A 16,431-nucleotide genomic window follows, 5' to 3' on the forward strand; every position below is an offset into this window, starting at 1 on the left:
TTCGGTTAATTTAATTTCCTCTGCAATTCCTGTCAAGCAGGCACACCATTTTCTGACCTTAGGTTTTTGTACAAGCTCTTCTGAGAGTGGCAGTCCCCTTCAGGACTGCTTTGAGTAAATTAAATGGCCCTCTGGTTTGCCCAGGCTGTCCCCAGTGTATTTTCTCAACTTGTTTTACTGCCCAGACTAATGACCAAAGTCCCTTTTCCCATTCAGAGCATATCTGTTCTGTCTCTTATAAAAATGTCCTCCAGGACATGTCACAGTAAGTGATATATCCAGCAAACCCCATTTGGCTGTAACAGGATTGTGACATTGTACTGGTCCCAATGATTTATAGGGTTTTAATTCTTCAGTCCAAGTTTTTATCACCTCCTTACATTCTAATTTCCACTCCCAGGGCTTGCCTTTCTGTAAAATTGAAGATAATGGACAAGCAATGACAGAAAATCCAGGTACATGTTTTCTCTGATATCCTGAAGTTCCCACTAGCTGCCATAACACTTTCCGAGATCGGTGCATTTGCAGATACTCAATTTTTCTTAAGGTATCTGGAAGAATCACTGCACTGCTAGTGATCCACCAGGTACCTAGAAACTTTACTTGGTTACTGACATTTCTTGGGTGGGTTCTCAGCTTCTGATGTACCCAGTGCTTGCCGTGCTGCTGCTGCCACTGCTTCCAACTTTTCGGGAGTCCTCTGATTAGGATTTAATCCATACATTGGTGTAGTTTCGCACCTTGAGGGAGTGAGACTGCCTGTGAAAATTCAGCAAGTGTAGCACACGCAATTTTGGGTGACCATTTACCACCTCCTGGGGGGCTGTGCGTTGGACACCTTCACCAGCAGAAGCAAATCTCTCCTTATCCTCCTCCTGTGAGGGAGGTATTCAAGTGCCAATAATAAATTGCCAGACACCGTCTCCAGTCCAGTTTTTGGACTGGCCAGACCAGTGCATTGTACAGTGAGTGAGTTCTGTAAATAATGTGCAATTTTCCCAAGACTGCTGTTCTGTTCTGTGCCACTGCAGGAATCAGGAACTGGGGTACATGAGTAATTCTTGACTCGGGGAGTGCAAGGGCCACAAGGAGCAAATGCACAGCAGCCTCCCTGCTTCTCCCTGGGGCAGGCAGGGCTGGCATTGGAATTAAAGGACCACACACTGCTGTCTGTCAGGCACCAGCTTCCTCCAGTCAAGATATCAAAACTCAAAATATTTTCACTGTGCTTTTTAAATCTCAAAGCAAGCAGAGGACACGTGCTTCTCACCCAAGAACCATAAATTAACTTCCATGGTTTGCCAAATAGCTCTGGCTCTGTTTACTGCAGTGAATTTAACTCTCTGCCACCCAGGTCACACATTCAGCTTCTCAGCACCTTGTCATGTGAGTACCAAAACTTGTGCTCCCTTCTCTATTACAAATTTCACTAGGTGTGAGCAAGGACCAGCTGTAATCAGAACATTTCTGCTTTAGACATGGACCCGACCTCATCTTCAGAGGAATCTAAGAGGAACAAGGGGTCATCATTTCCCTTGTCATAGTCATCAGGATCACCTCATATATGACCACCTCAGTCTTCTGGGGACACTACTGGTTTCCTAATCTGCATGGGGCTAGGAGGATGCAAGGTCTGCATAAGCATCAGGTCAGTCTTGTCTTCCAACTTTTGGGTTTTCTCCTTTTTCCCCCCCGTAACAGTTCTTGCAGATGTCCAGTTTTCAAAGACAGTATTAGTACAGCTGCCCTTCTGCCTTTTATTTCTTTCTTCAGGTTCTGTTCCATTTTATTGTTATAAAGCAGCTGCAAAGCAGTTACCTAACATTTTGCAGATGATTCCTCTCCCTTTTCCATCCTTTATATGCCTTTCATTCCTCTTTAGTTCTTCTTCCACAGCCTCCCAGTCATGCCAGTTATCATGAACCCATTCTTCTGAGAATTTGGGCTTCAGATTTATTTCACACTTCCATAAGTTATCAATGATAGTACTTGCTATCCTGCCAACTATGCCAATTTGTCATGAATGAGTGATTTAGATCACTTAAAAAACCACTGTCAAAGTTGTTTTAATATGAAGTTTTAAAGTGCAATCTCAAGAAAGTTTGATGGCAAATTTCACTCTGTTTAGATAATGATTCAAAACTGCCAGGCACAAACCAAAGTTACCAAAAATCCAAATTACCAAGATGAAGTCGAAATTACCGTAACTACGAGGTTATGTGAAATATTGGTCACTTACCAAAGATCTGTTGTTGGTAAAAGGTCTCTTGGTGTCAAGGAGCAACCCTGAGGGGTGTCCCAGCTCAAGGGGAGATCACCACCATGCAGCTACACTGCCATGCAGTGCTCGAAGATTCACTCAGGCTGTCGTATTTATGGGATAAAGTGGTTAACTCATGGTCAGATTACATGCAATGGGAAAGGTACCCATAATGCCCATGGCTTTCTTTGTTCCTTGATAAATGAGTCTTGGAAAACCCACCCACTGTCCATGTGTTAGTTGCACCATCAGTGTTCCAAGCTCACACACATCGATACTCACTGTGTCACTTAGCTCCTTTGTGGGTTTCAGAGAACAGTTTGGAACCAGAGGAGTTCTTAGCCTGGTTGTGGCTCTTTTGGAGCCTTTACCAAATGACCACCATTTGGTTAAGGAGTCGAGGGCAACCCTCACACTGCAAAGAGCCTGAGGCAGGCAGAGCTGGTGATGGAGAGGTGCCTTCCCGAGGTGATGGAGGCACTGCCTTCCTGGTGATGGATAGGTGCAAAGGTGGATGAAGTCAAAGCCAGTGCCTCACCCTTCTGTCTGCTCTGAACTCTGCTTCAGCTGTGCTGAGCCCCAAGGTCCTCCCAGAAAACCCTGGGGACACACACACACACTGTCCTCTGGAAGTGGCCAAGGATCTTGAGCTGCAGCAGACACAGCTGTGTCCTCTCATGTCCCAGCTGCTCATGAACAGGGAGAATTTTCTTCCTGATTCATGGCACAAGGGACCCCAAAGTGCCATGCAGGCAGCTGTCACTGCATAACAAAATGCTACTGATGACCTAATAAAAATACATTTCCTGGAAATTTGAGGCCAGGGAAGTTGCTGGGTGAAACAAGATGGGGCAATAACAGCCGTCAAGAAGACATCAGTCATGTCCACATGCACAGCAGTGGCAAGGGGCCCCACACAGCTGCCAAGGTTCTGCCCCCTGCCAGGGCCATCTGCAGTAAGAGCTGGAGAGGGAAAGAAATGGATCTGGATGCTCTTGTCCACGCTGAAATCCCCTGGAGAGAGGCTGCGAACAGCTGACAGGACCCTGAAGTACAAAGGTACTGCAGCCCCATGCCCACCCTCACATAAAGCACCCCCCAGGACCTCACTAGGACCAAAGAAAGGCTTTTCCCATGGCAGACCCTGCTGTGGGGATGCAGAGTGTGGGGGCAGACCAAGCCACACTGCCCCAGAGCCAGGGACCAGGCAGATGGGCGCAAGAGGGAGCTTGCAAACCCCAAATTTTCTTAGCCACTGCCCTGGCTGTGGCCAAGCAGTTGTGCTCAGGAAGGGCTGGAAGTGAACAGCAGCAGGAATGCCCCTGCCAGCACCCTGCCTGGGGCTTGGTCCTCTGGTATTCCTGCTTGAGTCCACAGGCAAGCCCTGCTGGCACATTCATGCCCAGAAGCAGGGCATGGGGTGCTGAGCCAGGGGACTTCCCCAGGGCTGGGGAAGAGACAGAGCTCAAGATGCTCAGACAGCCCCTCAGGTGGCATTTTGGAGCCTGGATATTTCATCCTGTGTAAGGACCTGGCATATTCTGGGAATTCAGCAGCATTGATCTCAGACAGTAAATTGATGGGTCCTTCTAGCCCGAGGGAGCACAACCAGCCAGCCTGTGCTCCCTGGCATTTTCATGACATTTCCCAAGCTGTGTGTCTGGGGACAGATTGATCACCATCACCAGGGAGGCAGCACCCCCTCTGCAATGGCCCCAGCTCCAGCTCAACCCAAGAACCCCCGAGGCCAGGAAGGGTGCCTGGAGCCCTCTCATACCTCCCCTGCCTTGAACCATCCCAGCCCTGCAGACCTTGCAGGCAGAGCCAGTGGGGCACCCCTGGGTCCCATCACCCTGGCACATGGCCTACGCATGACCCTCCCATGCTGGGAGCAGAGCTGGGTCCTGAGCAATGCAACCAGGACACAGATCAGGCCAATGGCTTTTTTTTAATCTCATTGAGCCTCAGCCCATGCAGGACACTCATCCAGCATGTTGTCTTGAAACAGCTTGAGGTGCCCGACACATCCAACCATGAGCTCACTCACCTGGGCAGGGAGGGACGGGCACGTTTTTGGGGATTGCTGGCATGCTCTTGTCAGAGAAGCCAGCCATCCCTGCACCAAAAGGAATGTCCTGGCTTTGTCCAGCACCAGTACTGAGCACAGAGGGTGCAAGGTGCCTGGGGAACAGCATGGCCACTGTCACTGTGTGCCCAGAGCAGTGCTGCTGAGAAAACCAGCCTTGCAGCCCATGCCCTGCTCCCCACCACAAGATGGGTGCCATGGCCAGATGGATCCTGGTTGTGGGGAAAGTTCTCAGTCCCAGTCCCCCACATCCTGCTGCTCTTCAGCAGAGGAATGTGGTGTGAGTGGTGGCCTGGCCCCCCTCCACCTCCTCCAGCTCTAATTCCTCAGCATCAGAGAGGGGCAGCCCGTTGGTACCAGGCATGGGCTCACACTCGGTACTGTGAGTGGTGGCACGGGTGACACTGGGTGAGTATTTCCATGACTGTGGCAGGCGGTGGCCAGGGTGACACATCACCTCCTTGAACATCTCCCGAAAGCGGGTGGACATCAGGTTGTAGAGGATGGGGTTGGCAGCTGAGCTCAGGTAGAAGAAGACGCCCGAGATGATGTGGATGTATTGGAACATGTGGAGCATGTGGCTGGTCCAGGTGGAGACAAAGCTCCAGACAAGGCGGTCAGTGTGGAACGGGGCCCAGCAGATCCCAAACACCACCACCAGCACGACTGTGGGGAGTCAAGGAGATGGTATTACTTGGGGACAGGGCTACTCCCTACCCCCAACCCAGGGACCTCCTCAGTCTCCCAGCTGAGAGGGGGTGGCATGATCAGTCCTTAGCCCTTGAACAACAACCACCAGTTCTGCTTTGCCTTAACATCCCATAAGTAAGCCCCACAGCCTCCCTCTGGGATGACCCAACATCAGTGTTCTGCACTGTCTGTGCCTCAGTTTGTCCCCAGCACCAATCCACCCACTGGCTCTGCCCATCCCCATCATCAGACTCCCAGTATCAGACTCACACAGCATCTTTGTGACCTGCCTCCTCTTGACTTTCTTGTGCCCTCGGGTGTTGTGGCCATCATGGCCACCACCAGACTTGGCTCCCAGAGCTTCCAGCATCTTTTCTTTCTTGAGCTGCAGCCCAATGAGCAGGTAAAGGACACTGATGGTCCCCATGGGCAGGAAGAAGAAGATGATGGTGGTGATCTGGATGATAAGGTTGTAGGTCAAGCGCGGCTTCACCAGGGTGCAGATCTCTGAATCAGGCACCTGTCCCCGGCCAGGTACATACAGAGGCTGCAGCCCATGGAGGCTGGTGTTGGGGATGGAGCAGACGACTGAAAAGACCCAGATGGCAACAATGACCCTTTTGGCATGGTTCCTGGTCACCACATACTTGGCCTTGAGTGGGTGCACCACAGCGATGTAGCGCTCCACACTCAGGGCTGTGACATTGAGGATGGAGGCAAAGCAGACGGCCTCAAAGAGGAGAGTCTTGAAATAGCAGCCAGTGGTGCCCAGCAGAAAGGGGTAGTTGCTCCACATGTCATACAGCTCCAGTGGCATCCCCAGCAGCAGCACCAGCAGGTCAGACACTGCCAGGCTGAACAGGTAGTAGTTGGTGGGCGTCCTCATGAGCCGGTGGCGGAGGATGACGATGCAGGTGAGTGTGTTACCCACAGCCCCCACCACAAAGATCAGCAGGTAGATGACACAGACAGGGACAAAGAAGTTGGACCGTCGAGGTCCCAGGTACTTATCCCGCAGCTGCTCCTCTGTCAGGTTGGCATCCTTGGGGTCAAACAAGGTCTGTGGGTGAGTCCTGTTGCAGAAATCAGGGCTGATGGGCTCCACAGAGAAGTCTTGCTGGGGCAGGGGGAACTCTGAGCCGGAGCAGTTGATGTAGGAATTCATGGCTGCGGAGAGTTCGAGATGTCTGCGGAATGCTTTCCCAACCCCACTGCTGCCCCTGCTCTTTCTGCCCCTCTCCATTTAGTGTCAGGGTGCCAGGGTGCTGCTGGTCACCATGACTCTGCACCCTTACACCCATCCTGCCACAGACTTTCCTTTTGGAAAACACCCAGCCCCACCCCCTTGCAACCTCCCAAGTGCTGCTTGCCCCATTTCCCCTCCACAAACAACACTGGCAGCTCCCCAGACCACCTTGGCTCTTTTGCTGTTTCTTAGGGGGATGTCAGCAGAGCTGTCCCCCCTCTCCCTGCTCCATAAGTACAGCAGGATCCAGCCCTGTGCACAGGGCTGTGCTCTACCGGCTGCGCACAGGGGCTGGTAGTACTATAAAATAGCCAGAAGAAAAATTGATTTTCCAACCCTAGAAGGACTTACGGCTTGCTGGGATGCTCCAGATGAAAGCTGAGGTCCCACCACCACTGTGCCAGACGGGGTCGGGCTGGGGAGGGAGGGTGGGAGGAGATGGAGACTTCACTGCCTTAAGAGGCAGGCTAATGAAATCCTGCCACTGCTCTCTCCTTGGAGCTCGGCTCGGAGAAGCTGCCTTCCCTAATCCACCTTCTCCCTCTTGTTGTCTGTCAGCTAAGAAGCTGTTGAGTACTGGGGGCTTCCGCTCCCACCGCTGGGCAAGCAAAGCCTGGTGCCTCAGCACCCTATCCCTGTCAGGGTCTGGCTCCTCGTTCGCAAAGCAGCACTGCCCAGAAGATGCTCTTCAAAAAGATACCATTAAAGTAATAAACTCCGATGCCTCCCAGGGAGTCCCGGGAGAGGGCAGCGCAGCCGTCGCTAGCCCCACCAGCAGCCTTTGCAACGTAGGGATTTGCCATTTGCATGGGTCTGAAGCGAGCAAGTCACTGATCAGCACCGCTGCCATCCTGACACGGCCGGACGCAGGGGCCCACCCAGCGCCAAGTTGTCCTGGATCATCTGTGGGAGATGCAGACAGACCCAGAGGCTTCCTGGGGTCTCCCTGCTTCCAGATGTGCCACTCCTGGGTCACCTGAATCGCTGTTCCCTGTAGCAGGATGGCTCCAGCCAGCTCCCGTCGCACTTTGAGGAGAGAAGTTGCTGTGCCCACAGTCACCTCTTGCTACGCGCCGGGGTCTGCTCCCTCCCTGCGCCCAGTGTCTGGGCTGTAGCTACGTGCTGACCCACGCACAGACAGACAGACACAGACACACACACACACGTATGCTGGGCTAACGGCTTTACTTGATGACCTTAAAGGTCTTTTCCACACAATATCATGCGATGACTGCACACATGCATGCACACAGGTGGATGCGCGCACACACTCACACGTTGCTGCGCCCTGCGGACGCGGGGCAGGCTTGGTTTGACCCCTCGCCAGCTCCAACTCGGCTCCCGGCTCCTCCAACGTGTGCTTTATCCGTCTGAGCCCAGCCCGGAGCCCCCGGGCAGCCGTCCCGCTCCCGCCCTCCCGCTGGAGGAGGAGCAGCGCTGGCGGCTGCGAGGAGGGGGCTGCCCGGCTCTCCAGCCCCGGCACCCCGAAGGTGGGGAGGAGGCGAGTCAAGGTAAGGGGGTGACACCGAGCGAGGGGCGGGGAGGGTCTGTGCCTGACCGGGAGAGAGGGGAGAGGAATGGAGAAAGCTTCTGCACATCACTCCGTTGCTCGGTGCGGCGATCACCGGGCGAGACAGTGCACACCCACTGGCAGAGGGACACGCATCGGTCCCTTCATCCCCTCCGAGGGTGGCAGGGTCCAGGAGAATGTGCCTCTTCTCCCCAACCCCGGGAATGATACCTTGGAGGGTTCTGACGCCCCGGGGACCCTCCTCAGTTTATCCTGTCCCAGCATTATTCTCACTGTGTGCAAATGAGCTTGGGATGGAGCAGAAAGAGCCTCCGGAGTGGCTGGATTCAAGTGGGCAAGACAAGGATCTTGGAGAAGTCTGGAGAGACCTGCCAGAAGAGACCAGCATCCAGCTGCAGCCCTCAGTCCCGTCTGGGCTGAGCCCCCCAGCACAGCTCCTTGGACCCCTGAGCCTGGTGCCTGCAGCCCGGCTGTGAGAACCTGCCTGGATCTGGTGGCTTTCAGAACCAGGGCACAGCCCTTGAGGTCCTGCACCCTGAGGTCCCCCTCCTGATGCCAGAGCACACAGCAGATGAGAGCAGCACCTCTCGCCCCTCTTCTCTGCCATGTCCCAAGGGGGAAACTGAGGCACCAAGTTCCCACTAGTGCCCTCCTTCCCCAGAGGCTCAGTGAGGCCATCACTGCAGTACCACACACCTGCACCATCTCCAAAAGGCTGCATATCTTGGTCTGTAGCAGAACTTAAATCTCAAAAGAAAATTCAGAGCAGCTGAGGGACAGCAGGACAAAACGAGCAAAGCTTTTGACCAGCTTGGTGGCCTGCTGCTGGCCCTGCTTCTACTCCTAGCAGGTAAGAGAGGGAAACTGGCAGAGTAAACACGGAGGGCAGAAAAGGTCCAGAGCTGCCCCAAGCACTGACTTTCCTCAGGACATCATCTCTTGCACCAGAGGAGAGGAGCTACTGAAGCCAAAGGGCTGGAGGGTAAGTGGGTGGAAACAAGACATGCAAGGGAAAAACAATGACAAACATACACCATCTGCACATGGGAGGAAGAAGTGGTAACTGACCCTTCCTGTAGGAGTGATGAGGGCAAAGAAAACTCATCCCTTCTGGAAATGGAGACACACGAAAAGACAGGGGTTTATGTCACAGGGCTGGTGACATCAGGGACAGGACATAGATACAGCATCTGGGCAATGCTCAGAGGGGCTGGCTTGGCAGATGCTGGGGTGGAGGACAGTGCCTGGAAGCTGGCACATCAGAGGCCACAGGTCCTGGGTGGCAGAGACAAAGGGTAGCTGGTGGGTACAGATTTCTGTCCCTGCTTCCAGATGGAACACAGGCTGCTTTTTCCCCAGGGGATGCCCGAGACAAGGGATAGATCAATGCTCGTGCAGAGGCAGGTTGTGCTGTGCCACTGAAGGCACCAGGGGCTGAGCAAAAGCCCACTTGAGGGATTGCATCAGAGATTAAGCATTCCTGGAAACCTCTCTCTCTCATTCTCCAACATTTCTCTCTCCCTTCAATCCCCCATCTGCCTCCCCCTGTTTTCTGGCCACACACACAGAGCTGGCTTCCAGCACGGTCCCAGCTGCTCCCGAGGCTCTGTTTCTACTACCTCACTCCCACTCCTTGGCTCCTTGACGGTTTTTTTTCTGTCCTGGGAAGCCCCCTGAGCTCCCCACCTATGCTGCCCACTCCTAGCTTCCAGGTGCTGACCAAACCCTGTCCTGCTCACCCACCACAGTCTGGCTCTCCCAGCCCAAGTTTTTCTGGGGCACCAGAACTGGTGGACCAGGGTTCCTTCTCTCTTTTCCTCCATGGTCTGCATCAAATTGATGGAGTATCCTCCATAACTGGGACTTCAAGAGCTGCCCTGACCCTGCCTGCTCTCAGATCTCTTTGGGAAGGTCTGATAGCTCTCAGGGATTGCACATCAGTTCTTTCCCTCAGCATCTCTGTTTCTTGCTACACCTCCCAGAGTCCTGACAGTGCTTCAGTGCAACCCATTCTGCTTTTCAGTTTTCTGTTAAACCAAATTACCAGGAGGTGACAACTCCTCTTCCACTACAGCTCCCCTCCCTTGCTTAAAGAGGGTGAATTCAGACAGAAACAGCATCGTGAAGCCTAATCCCCTTATCAGGTCCTTTATTATATTAACCCGGCAGGGGCAATGGTCAACAGGATACCAAAACCTGCTTCTCACCATGACCTGTTAGCCAGTCCAGACATCTCCATGCCCAGAACATCTCTGGACTGGAAATTTCAGCAGTTGTGGGCACCCATGAGGCTCCTCTTCTTAACCCCAGCCCGGGGAGTCTCCAATCTTTCTTCCACTCCTACCCATACACCCAATCCTGCCAGTGAGCTGCCCATGCAGACAGTGTCCCTGCCAAAAGCTGGGTCCTTCCACATGCTGGCACACAGAGGTTGAGTGAGGTCAGCCCTGCAGCACTGCCAGGACAATTAAGAGGTTGAAATAGAAGACAAGCAGTGACTTCAAAGCTTGAGAGCTGCAGCCCTAATAAACAGCTGCATTCACTTCTGGCTCTTTTTAGGGGTGCATCACCCCTGGTAACTGCAGGGCAGATGCAGCTTTTAGAGTTGTTTGTGGTCTGTACTGCAATTTCTTCCCCTGCTTTGCAGTTCTAATTTACACCTCTGGTCCTGAGGGCAAAGAACTATCCAACCAGATTGACTCTGCATCCAAGAGAAGAACTGAGGCATGGACTTGTCCCCTCCATGTCATCCTGTAGCAGTACATCCCTCACAGCCACTAAAGCAAGTGGATGAGCAACCCCTTTGCAGGGTATTGCTGCAGCAGATCTTCTGCAGCAGGGATAGTCAGCATGGACAGAAGAGGGTAATGAAGCTTTGGGACAAGAACGAACCCTCTCCCCTTGAAGAGCAAACAAGTCTCGTCCAGAGAGCTGTAAAAGGGGCTTCTCTCCCTGCTGAGAGTTGCCTGACTCAAAAGTGCCCCTCTTTGGTCACCCGGAGGTGTTGCACCCTCAGGATGCATCTTGCAGAGAAGGAGGATGTTTGTTTCAGTCCCCAAGGCCAGGGCACCAAACTCACCTGGAGCTGGGTAATTCTGCAGTAACACAGCTGGGGGTGAACACAGGTCAGTGGGGCAGCCTTGCCAAAGCAGCACTGCTGTCATTTGCCCAGCACAGCCCTTGTCTGGTGTGGGCACCCTTCTCTAGTAACTTTCTTACTATCAGTGCTCTGTGCATTTCCAGTTACTAACTCTCCAGAGGCCTTTTTCCACTGTATAAAAGCTGTATCCACTCCCAAAAATTTCAGCTCAGCATTTACCTCCTCATCTCCTTTTGTATCAACACAGCAGGAGACCTCTTAATCTCCCCCAGTAGCAGCAGCTCTTTCTAGACCTCCAAGTCCCATTTTCTAAGCTGGTCATAACTTATCAGCAGCCTTTCCAGGGTGCAGCCATCTGTCAAAGGAGCCAGCAAGGAGCCCTTGGTCCGTTGGGACAGTTAAATGCACCCCTGTGGGATGCAGGACTGGTTCCTTGCATACACCCCAGGGATTCTTCCTGCAGCAACTACTGCACCCAAAGAACCACAGCTCACCTGAGAAATTGCTGGGAAGGGGCATTTCTCCTTCACCCCAAACTAGGCTGAAAGGAGAATGAATAAAAATAAAAAATACAAGGGCCATTTTGATGCACACCAGGACAAAAGCAATCAGCTGAGGAACAGAAAAATTGTCCTCCCCTCTGCTGCATTCAACCCCAGGTCTGATGGGGGGACAGGGAAGACAGGCACTCTGAGCAGGTATTAAGGCTCCATGGCAACCATAATTTTGCTAATCAGGGCCAGCACAGACTTGAAATGCTTTTTCACCTGGCAGGAGCTCTGGACTTTTGCAGATTCCCATCAGGCCAAGTTGCTCATAGGTGCTGTCTTGGCTGTGTCATCTCCTCCCCCTGAGGGGGGTTGGCTGCAACCAGGGCATCCCAGTGAGAAGCTGCACAGCCCCAGTGCTGCATTTCCCACCCAAGGCTGGAGACCACATTTTTCTACCAAGGACAAAATAAGCAAAGGTCAAAAGAGCATGAGATTATTTCTCCTGGGGTTGCAGATGTGTCTGTTGGCCAGGGATTTGCTAATAACACACCTGCCCCCCCCCCCCCCCCCCACCTCCTTCAGCTCCTGTCTGACACTGTCCCATGACTCTGTGCAGGATCAGCAGAGGTGTTGGAGCGGATGCTGGCACCAGGAGCAGGAATGGAGATGGTGCCCCTTCTCAGTATCCCTGAGAGAGAGCAAGCAAGGAGATCGCACATCACCCAGACCCACACTCCGAGCAAGGCTACCACCACATTTTCCTTAACCTGGAAAATCCCCACTTGGGGAGGATGAGAGACAGGAGGGGACCCATAACAGGTCCCAGGACTGTGGCAGAGTGTTCTGTGGCTCTAAGAAACAGCAAAAAAGCCATGACAGAAATCCCTCAGTCTGGCTGGAAGCTGTTCCTTGGCAAAGGCTGCAACACGTGCAGAGGGCAAGAGTGGCTCAGTGCCTGGCCAAACCAGCCCTACATTCACCCAGCAATGCAGCCAAGCCAGGGGACACCCAGAGGAACATTTCTTCAGCTGAAAATATCCTGTCCAACCCATAATGAGCTTGGAATCGGCAACAGTAAGACCTTCTCTGGAGCACATTTAAATGAAGCATGGATCCAGGGAACCTTCCCAGTCGTCAAGGAGGCACTCTATGGTCTCTTTTTATTCCTTTCCAAACCTCCTCCTTTGTGAGTTAAAGGTAGATAAACTCCTGGCACAGTACAGGGAAGAACTCTTTCCCCAGCCTTTGGTTCAGAGCCACTTGGCATTTGCAAGTTGGTTTAAGGTGTCCACTAGATCTCTCAGGACTGATTGCCATGACTTTTACTGGCTCTCCCACCCAGCCCATGGTAGATATATGTTACCTGTCTGCACATTGCTCTCAGCACACAATTCATTAACTTTAATCAGGACTAGGAAAAGCAGCTGCTTGAGCTCTACAAAACCTCATCTGCAAACAACACCATGCAAGGAAATAACATCACTGTGATGGAATCCTATTTGCCACATAGTGACTCACTCTCAGTCAAGATCAAACCTACCAGCTGCAAAATACTAACTAGCTACAAGAACATCCCAACAAAACACAAATAGAGTAGTAAATAGGTAGGCAGGCACAAATTTCCTCTGTTGATGGGCTCCAGGGGTGACATCTCACCTCATCTCAGGTCTGATCATCCCTCTGAGATGAGATTGCCTTTAGGCAGCACTGCTTACCAAGCCAGAGGTGAGGAGATGGGCACTAACAAGTGAAATGGACACGTGCAGGGTGGCAGGTCTGGATGACAACCACCCTGAGAGACCACAGCAAGACAGCAATGTCACCCTGCAATTAGCTGAGGCCTTGGGGACACCCAGGGGATGGAAGATTAGGAATTATAATACCTCTTGAGTAGAGGGATAGAGATGAGAGACACCCTGATTTTCACACTCCAAAAGAAATCAGAATGAAGAATTAAACACCCCACCTGCAAACACTGAGGATAACCCCAAACTCACATCTCACACGTGCAGCAGATCCAGCTGGTCAGGTTCTCCTCTCCAGCAGGAGAGAAGTGAGTGGGTGAAAGCCACCCCACTGCAGGAAAACTCCTGTCCAGTACAGCCTGCTCCCAAACTGGGGAACAGGCTCTGCATGCATGCCCACTTCTCCCCAGAACTGCCACCATCCCTTTCCAAGCCTGGAGGAAGCAACATTCCCTTCCACCCTATTAGCCCTTCCTACAGACTCCCACCAACTCCATCTGGGAGCCAGCTCCTTATCCTCAACCCCTTTACAGCCCCAGGGAACTACTTGCAGCTGGGCACCACCTGGGTGAGGGAATGGGCTGGGGTAACCCTCTACTTGCCAGCTATGATTCTAATGCTGCCCTCACCAGCAGCTCTGGACGAGAGGGTTGAGAACAGTCGTGTATCTGCAGATTTAGCACACACATTTCGACTGCCCTGTCACACCTCATGCCATCAGTCCACCCTCCCATGCCTCATTGCCTTTCTGTGTCCCCACCTGCTGTGGCAGTTCTAAAGAAAATTCTCATTTTCTCCTCTTTTCCCTCCTTGGGGTGTTTCCCAGGCAGTCAGGCAGGCATCTTTCCCCATCCCGACTGGCCTGAGTTGACCAGGAGAAGCCTGCCATAATACTTGGGGCATTCACACCCTGCTTCCAGCATCTCTAGAACGGGTGGGAAGGGTCCAGGGCACAAAATTAGCCCATAAAAGGATTTTTCCCCTGCTGGCCCTGCAGATCTCAAATGGGGCTTCCAAACCAGGCTCGGTAGCCTCCCAGAAACACACCAGCCTCTGGTCCCTTCCAGTGCCCCAAAGGCCCCAGAAGCTAGGTATTCCCAGCAGCTCCATTGGGAAGATGGGATTAAATGCTGGAGCTGGCTTGGATTTCCTTTCCCTGGCCATGCCAGGCTGCTCTGGCAGCAGTGCTGAGCAGAAGCCTTCTGCTGCCTGTCTTGATTTGGCCCAGATCCCATTTTCCCCGTGTTTTTTTCCTGGCCCATGGCCTCTCTTCTTCTTGCCAATGCTCTGGCAGCCCCCCACTCTCAGCCCCAGCTTCTGATGTGCCAAAAATCTCCTACACACAGGTGAGGGCCTGGGATCTCTAGACCTCCCAGCCACTGCAGAAAGTGATGGTTTTCGGTGGAAAGCAGACATTTAGAGAAGATTTTGGTGGATTAGACACATGGACAAAACATGGCATTTAATCCACTCAGGACTGGTGTGAATCCCATCCTATGTGGCCACTGCTAATGACAGGCTTTAAATAAACAACCAAATGCTGGGCAAATGGGAGAGATTTTCCTTTGGCACCATGTGGCATCGCCTGCTATGTTTCTTCTCCATTTCTCCCTCTGCCCATCTCTCGTCCCCATCTGGAAATTTATTTCCACCCCAATAACATGTCCAATGCTATCCAAACCCAAGGAAATGTGAGGTCTGATGGACAGGAAAGAGCTTCTGGTGAGATGCCAGGAGCATCATTTCAAACCCTTCCTTTCTCATGATTTGTCTGCATTCATTTAGACTAATTCCATTCACTGTAAAGTGATCAGAGTTTCTTTTTCCTTGCTCTGTCTTTGGACGCACTTCTGGGTGGTGATTTCAACTGGGAGAAACCCAATGGTCAAGAGCAGCGATTTGGTGCAGGGAATCCCTTGATTGCTGCTGCAGTCGTTTCAAGTGACTTCAAATTCACCACCGTGGCAGCTGGGCTGAGGGAGAGGCCTTGCAGAGGGGTACTGCACCCTTGGGACAGGGGCTGACAGTCCTCAGGACGGCCCACGGAGGGACAGACACACAGGTTTTCTCCCCATGGTGTGTGGTGGCTGGAAGAAGGTTGGCTTCACAAACCGCCTGGAGGAGGGACAGTCGCCGTGTCGCCTCCTGGGGCTGCGGCGTGGTCCGGCGACCCGACGCTGCCAAGATGGGCGGCCGTGACCGTGTTGTGGCCACGATTCGCGGCATGTTGGCTCCCTCTGGTGGAAACACTTGGGAGATCCGGTGTGTCCTAGGGCCATGGGCCACCGCGAAGCCACCAGCTGGCCCCGCCGACCTGAGCCACCCTGGGGACATGATGGCGCGGTGACCCCCCTGGGGAAAGAGGAGCCTGGGGCGGGGGTCTGGGCTTGTCCGTGGAGGGGTGTGTGGGCTTTGGTGGAAAATGGGGAACGAGGGGTGTGAAAAGGGAGAAATGGGTGTGAACTGGGGCAAAAGGTTTGTGTGCAGGACTCTCTCAGGGCTGGGAGGGTGCAGAGCCAGTTCCCCATCACATCCTTCCATGTCCAGCCACATGTGGTCAGTCATTGTCTCTCTTTTCCTTTCCCAGGGCTCTTTGGGGGTGCTCCTCACTAGATCAGCAGGAGCTTGACCCCTTTATACAGTCACAGTCTGGGGGTGGCCAGAGCAGGTGGGGTACAGGGATGGGGGTGGTGAGGTGGGGAGGGGCACCGGTGGCTGAGGGGGAACGGCAGCCAATGGACGAAGTTTTGGGGGTCATGGGGTGAGCGGAGGGGACATAAGTCCTCTCGGTGTTCAGTCCCTCCGGCCGGGGAAGGTTGTTGAGCACAGAGATGGGGACGAGGGGTTTGTGCAAGTGTCGTATGTCCACACGGTGGCACCAGTCCCAGAGCTGCGTCCCCAGCCAGGATTGCATGGCAGGACCCCGGGCCTCCGGGCTGTGTGACCCCCCGTCTGGAAGACACGACAGCTTTTTTGGCAGTCTTCCGCTTTTGGAGGGAGTTTACGGTAAGGTCTGAGCAACATCTCCCTGCCAGCAGCACCTCTCAGCATCCCTCCAGCTCTAGGGGTTCCCACCTTTTGCTCTGGGTGTGAAATAAAAAAGAAAAAAAAAAAAAAAGTGTTTAATCGTGGTCCTTGTTTCTCTGCTCCATCCCCTGATCTCATCTGCTGTCCCCTCTCTCTAAAAACGTCACCTGGCTTAGGTGTGCACAGAACCACCCTGCCTGGCACACACCTCACCGTGGCTGGGGCAGAGCCTCCCCACCCTACCAGACAAACCAG

The 16,431-nt window shown here is 53.1% G+C and overlaps 1 protein-coding gene across 2 annotated transcripts; it reads right to left on the reverse strand.

Annotated features, from left to right (window-relative positions):
• Positions 1–259: 259 nt before the first annotated feature.
• On the reverse strand, positions 260–16,135 carry NMUR1 (neuromedin U receptor 1). 2 transcript variants are annotated; one of them, XM_071752430.1, is made up of 3 exons: positions 6,634–16,135; positions 5,307–6,203; positions 260–5,012 (listed from the first exon to the last, which is right to left on the reverse strand). In XM_071752430.1, the coding sequence occupies exons 2-3, from the start codon at positions 6,199–6,201 to the stop codon at positions 4,609–4,611; spliced, it is 1,299 nt and encodes a 432-aa protein (XP_071608531.1). In that variant the 5' UTR covers positions 6,202–6,203; positions 6,634–16,135; the 3' UTR covers positions 260–4,608. The 2 variants fall into 2 exon arrangements, with proteins under 2 accessions (XP_071608531.1, XP_071608530.1); XM_071752429.1 differs by lacking the exon at positions 6,634–16,135 and having other exon boundaries at positions 5,307–6,528.
• Between the last annotated feature and the right edge of the window lie 296 nt (positions 16,136–16,431).

Source organism: Heliangelus exortis, chromosome 9 (genome assembly GCF_036169615.1).
Source record: "Heliangelus exortis chromosome 9, bHelExo1.hap1, whole genome shotgun sequence".
NCBI classification, from domain to species: Eukaryota; Metazoa; Chordata; class Aves; order Apodiformes; family Trochilidae; genus Heliangelus; species Heliangelus exortis.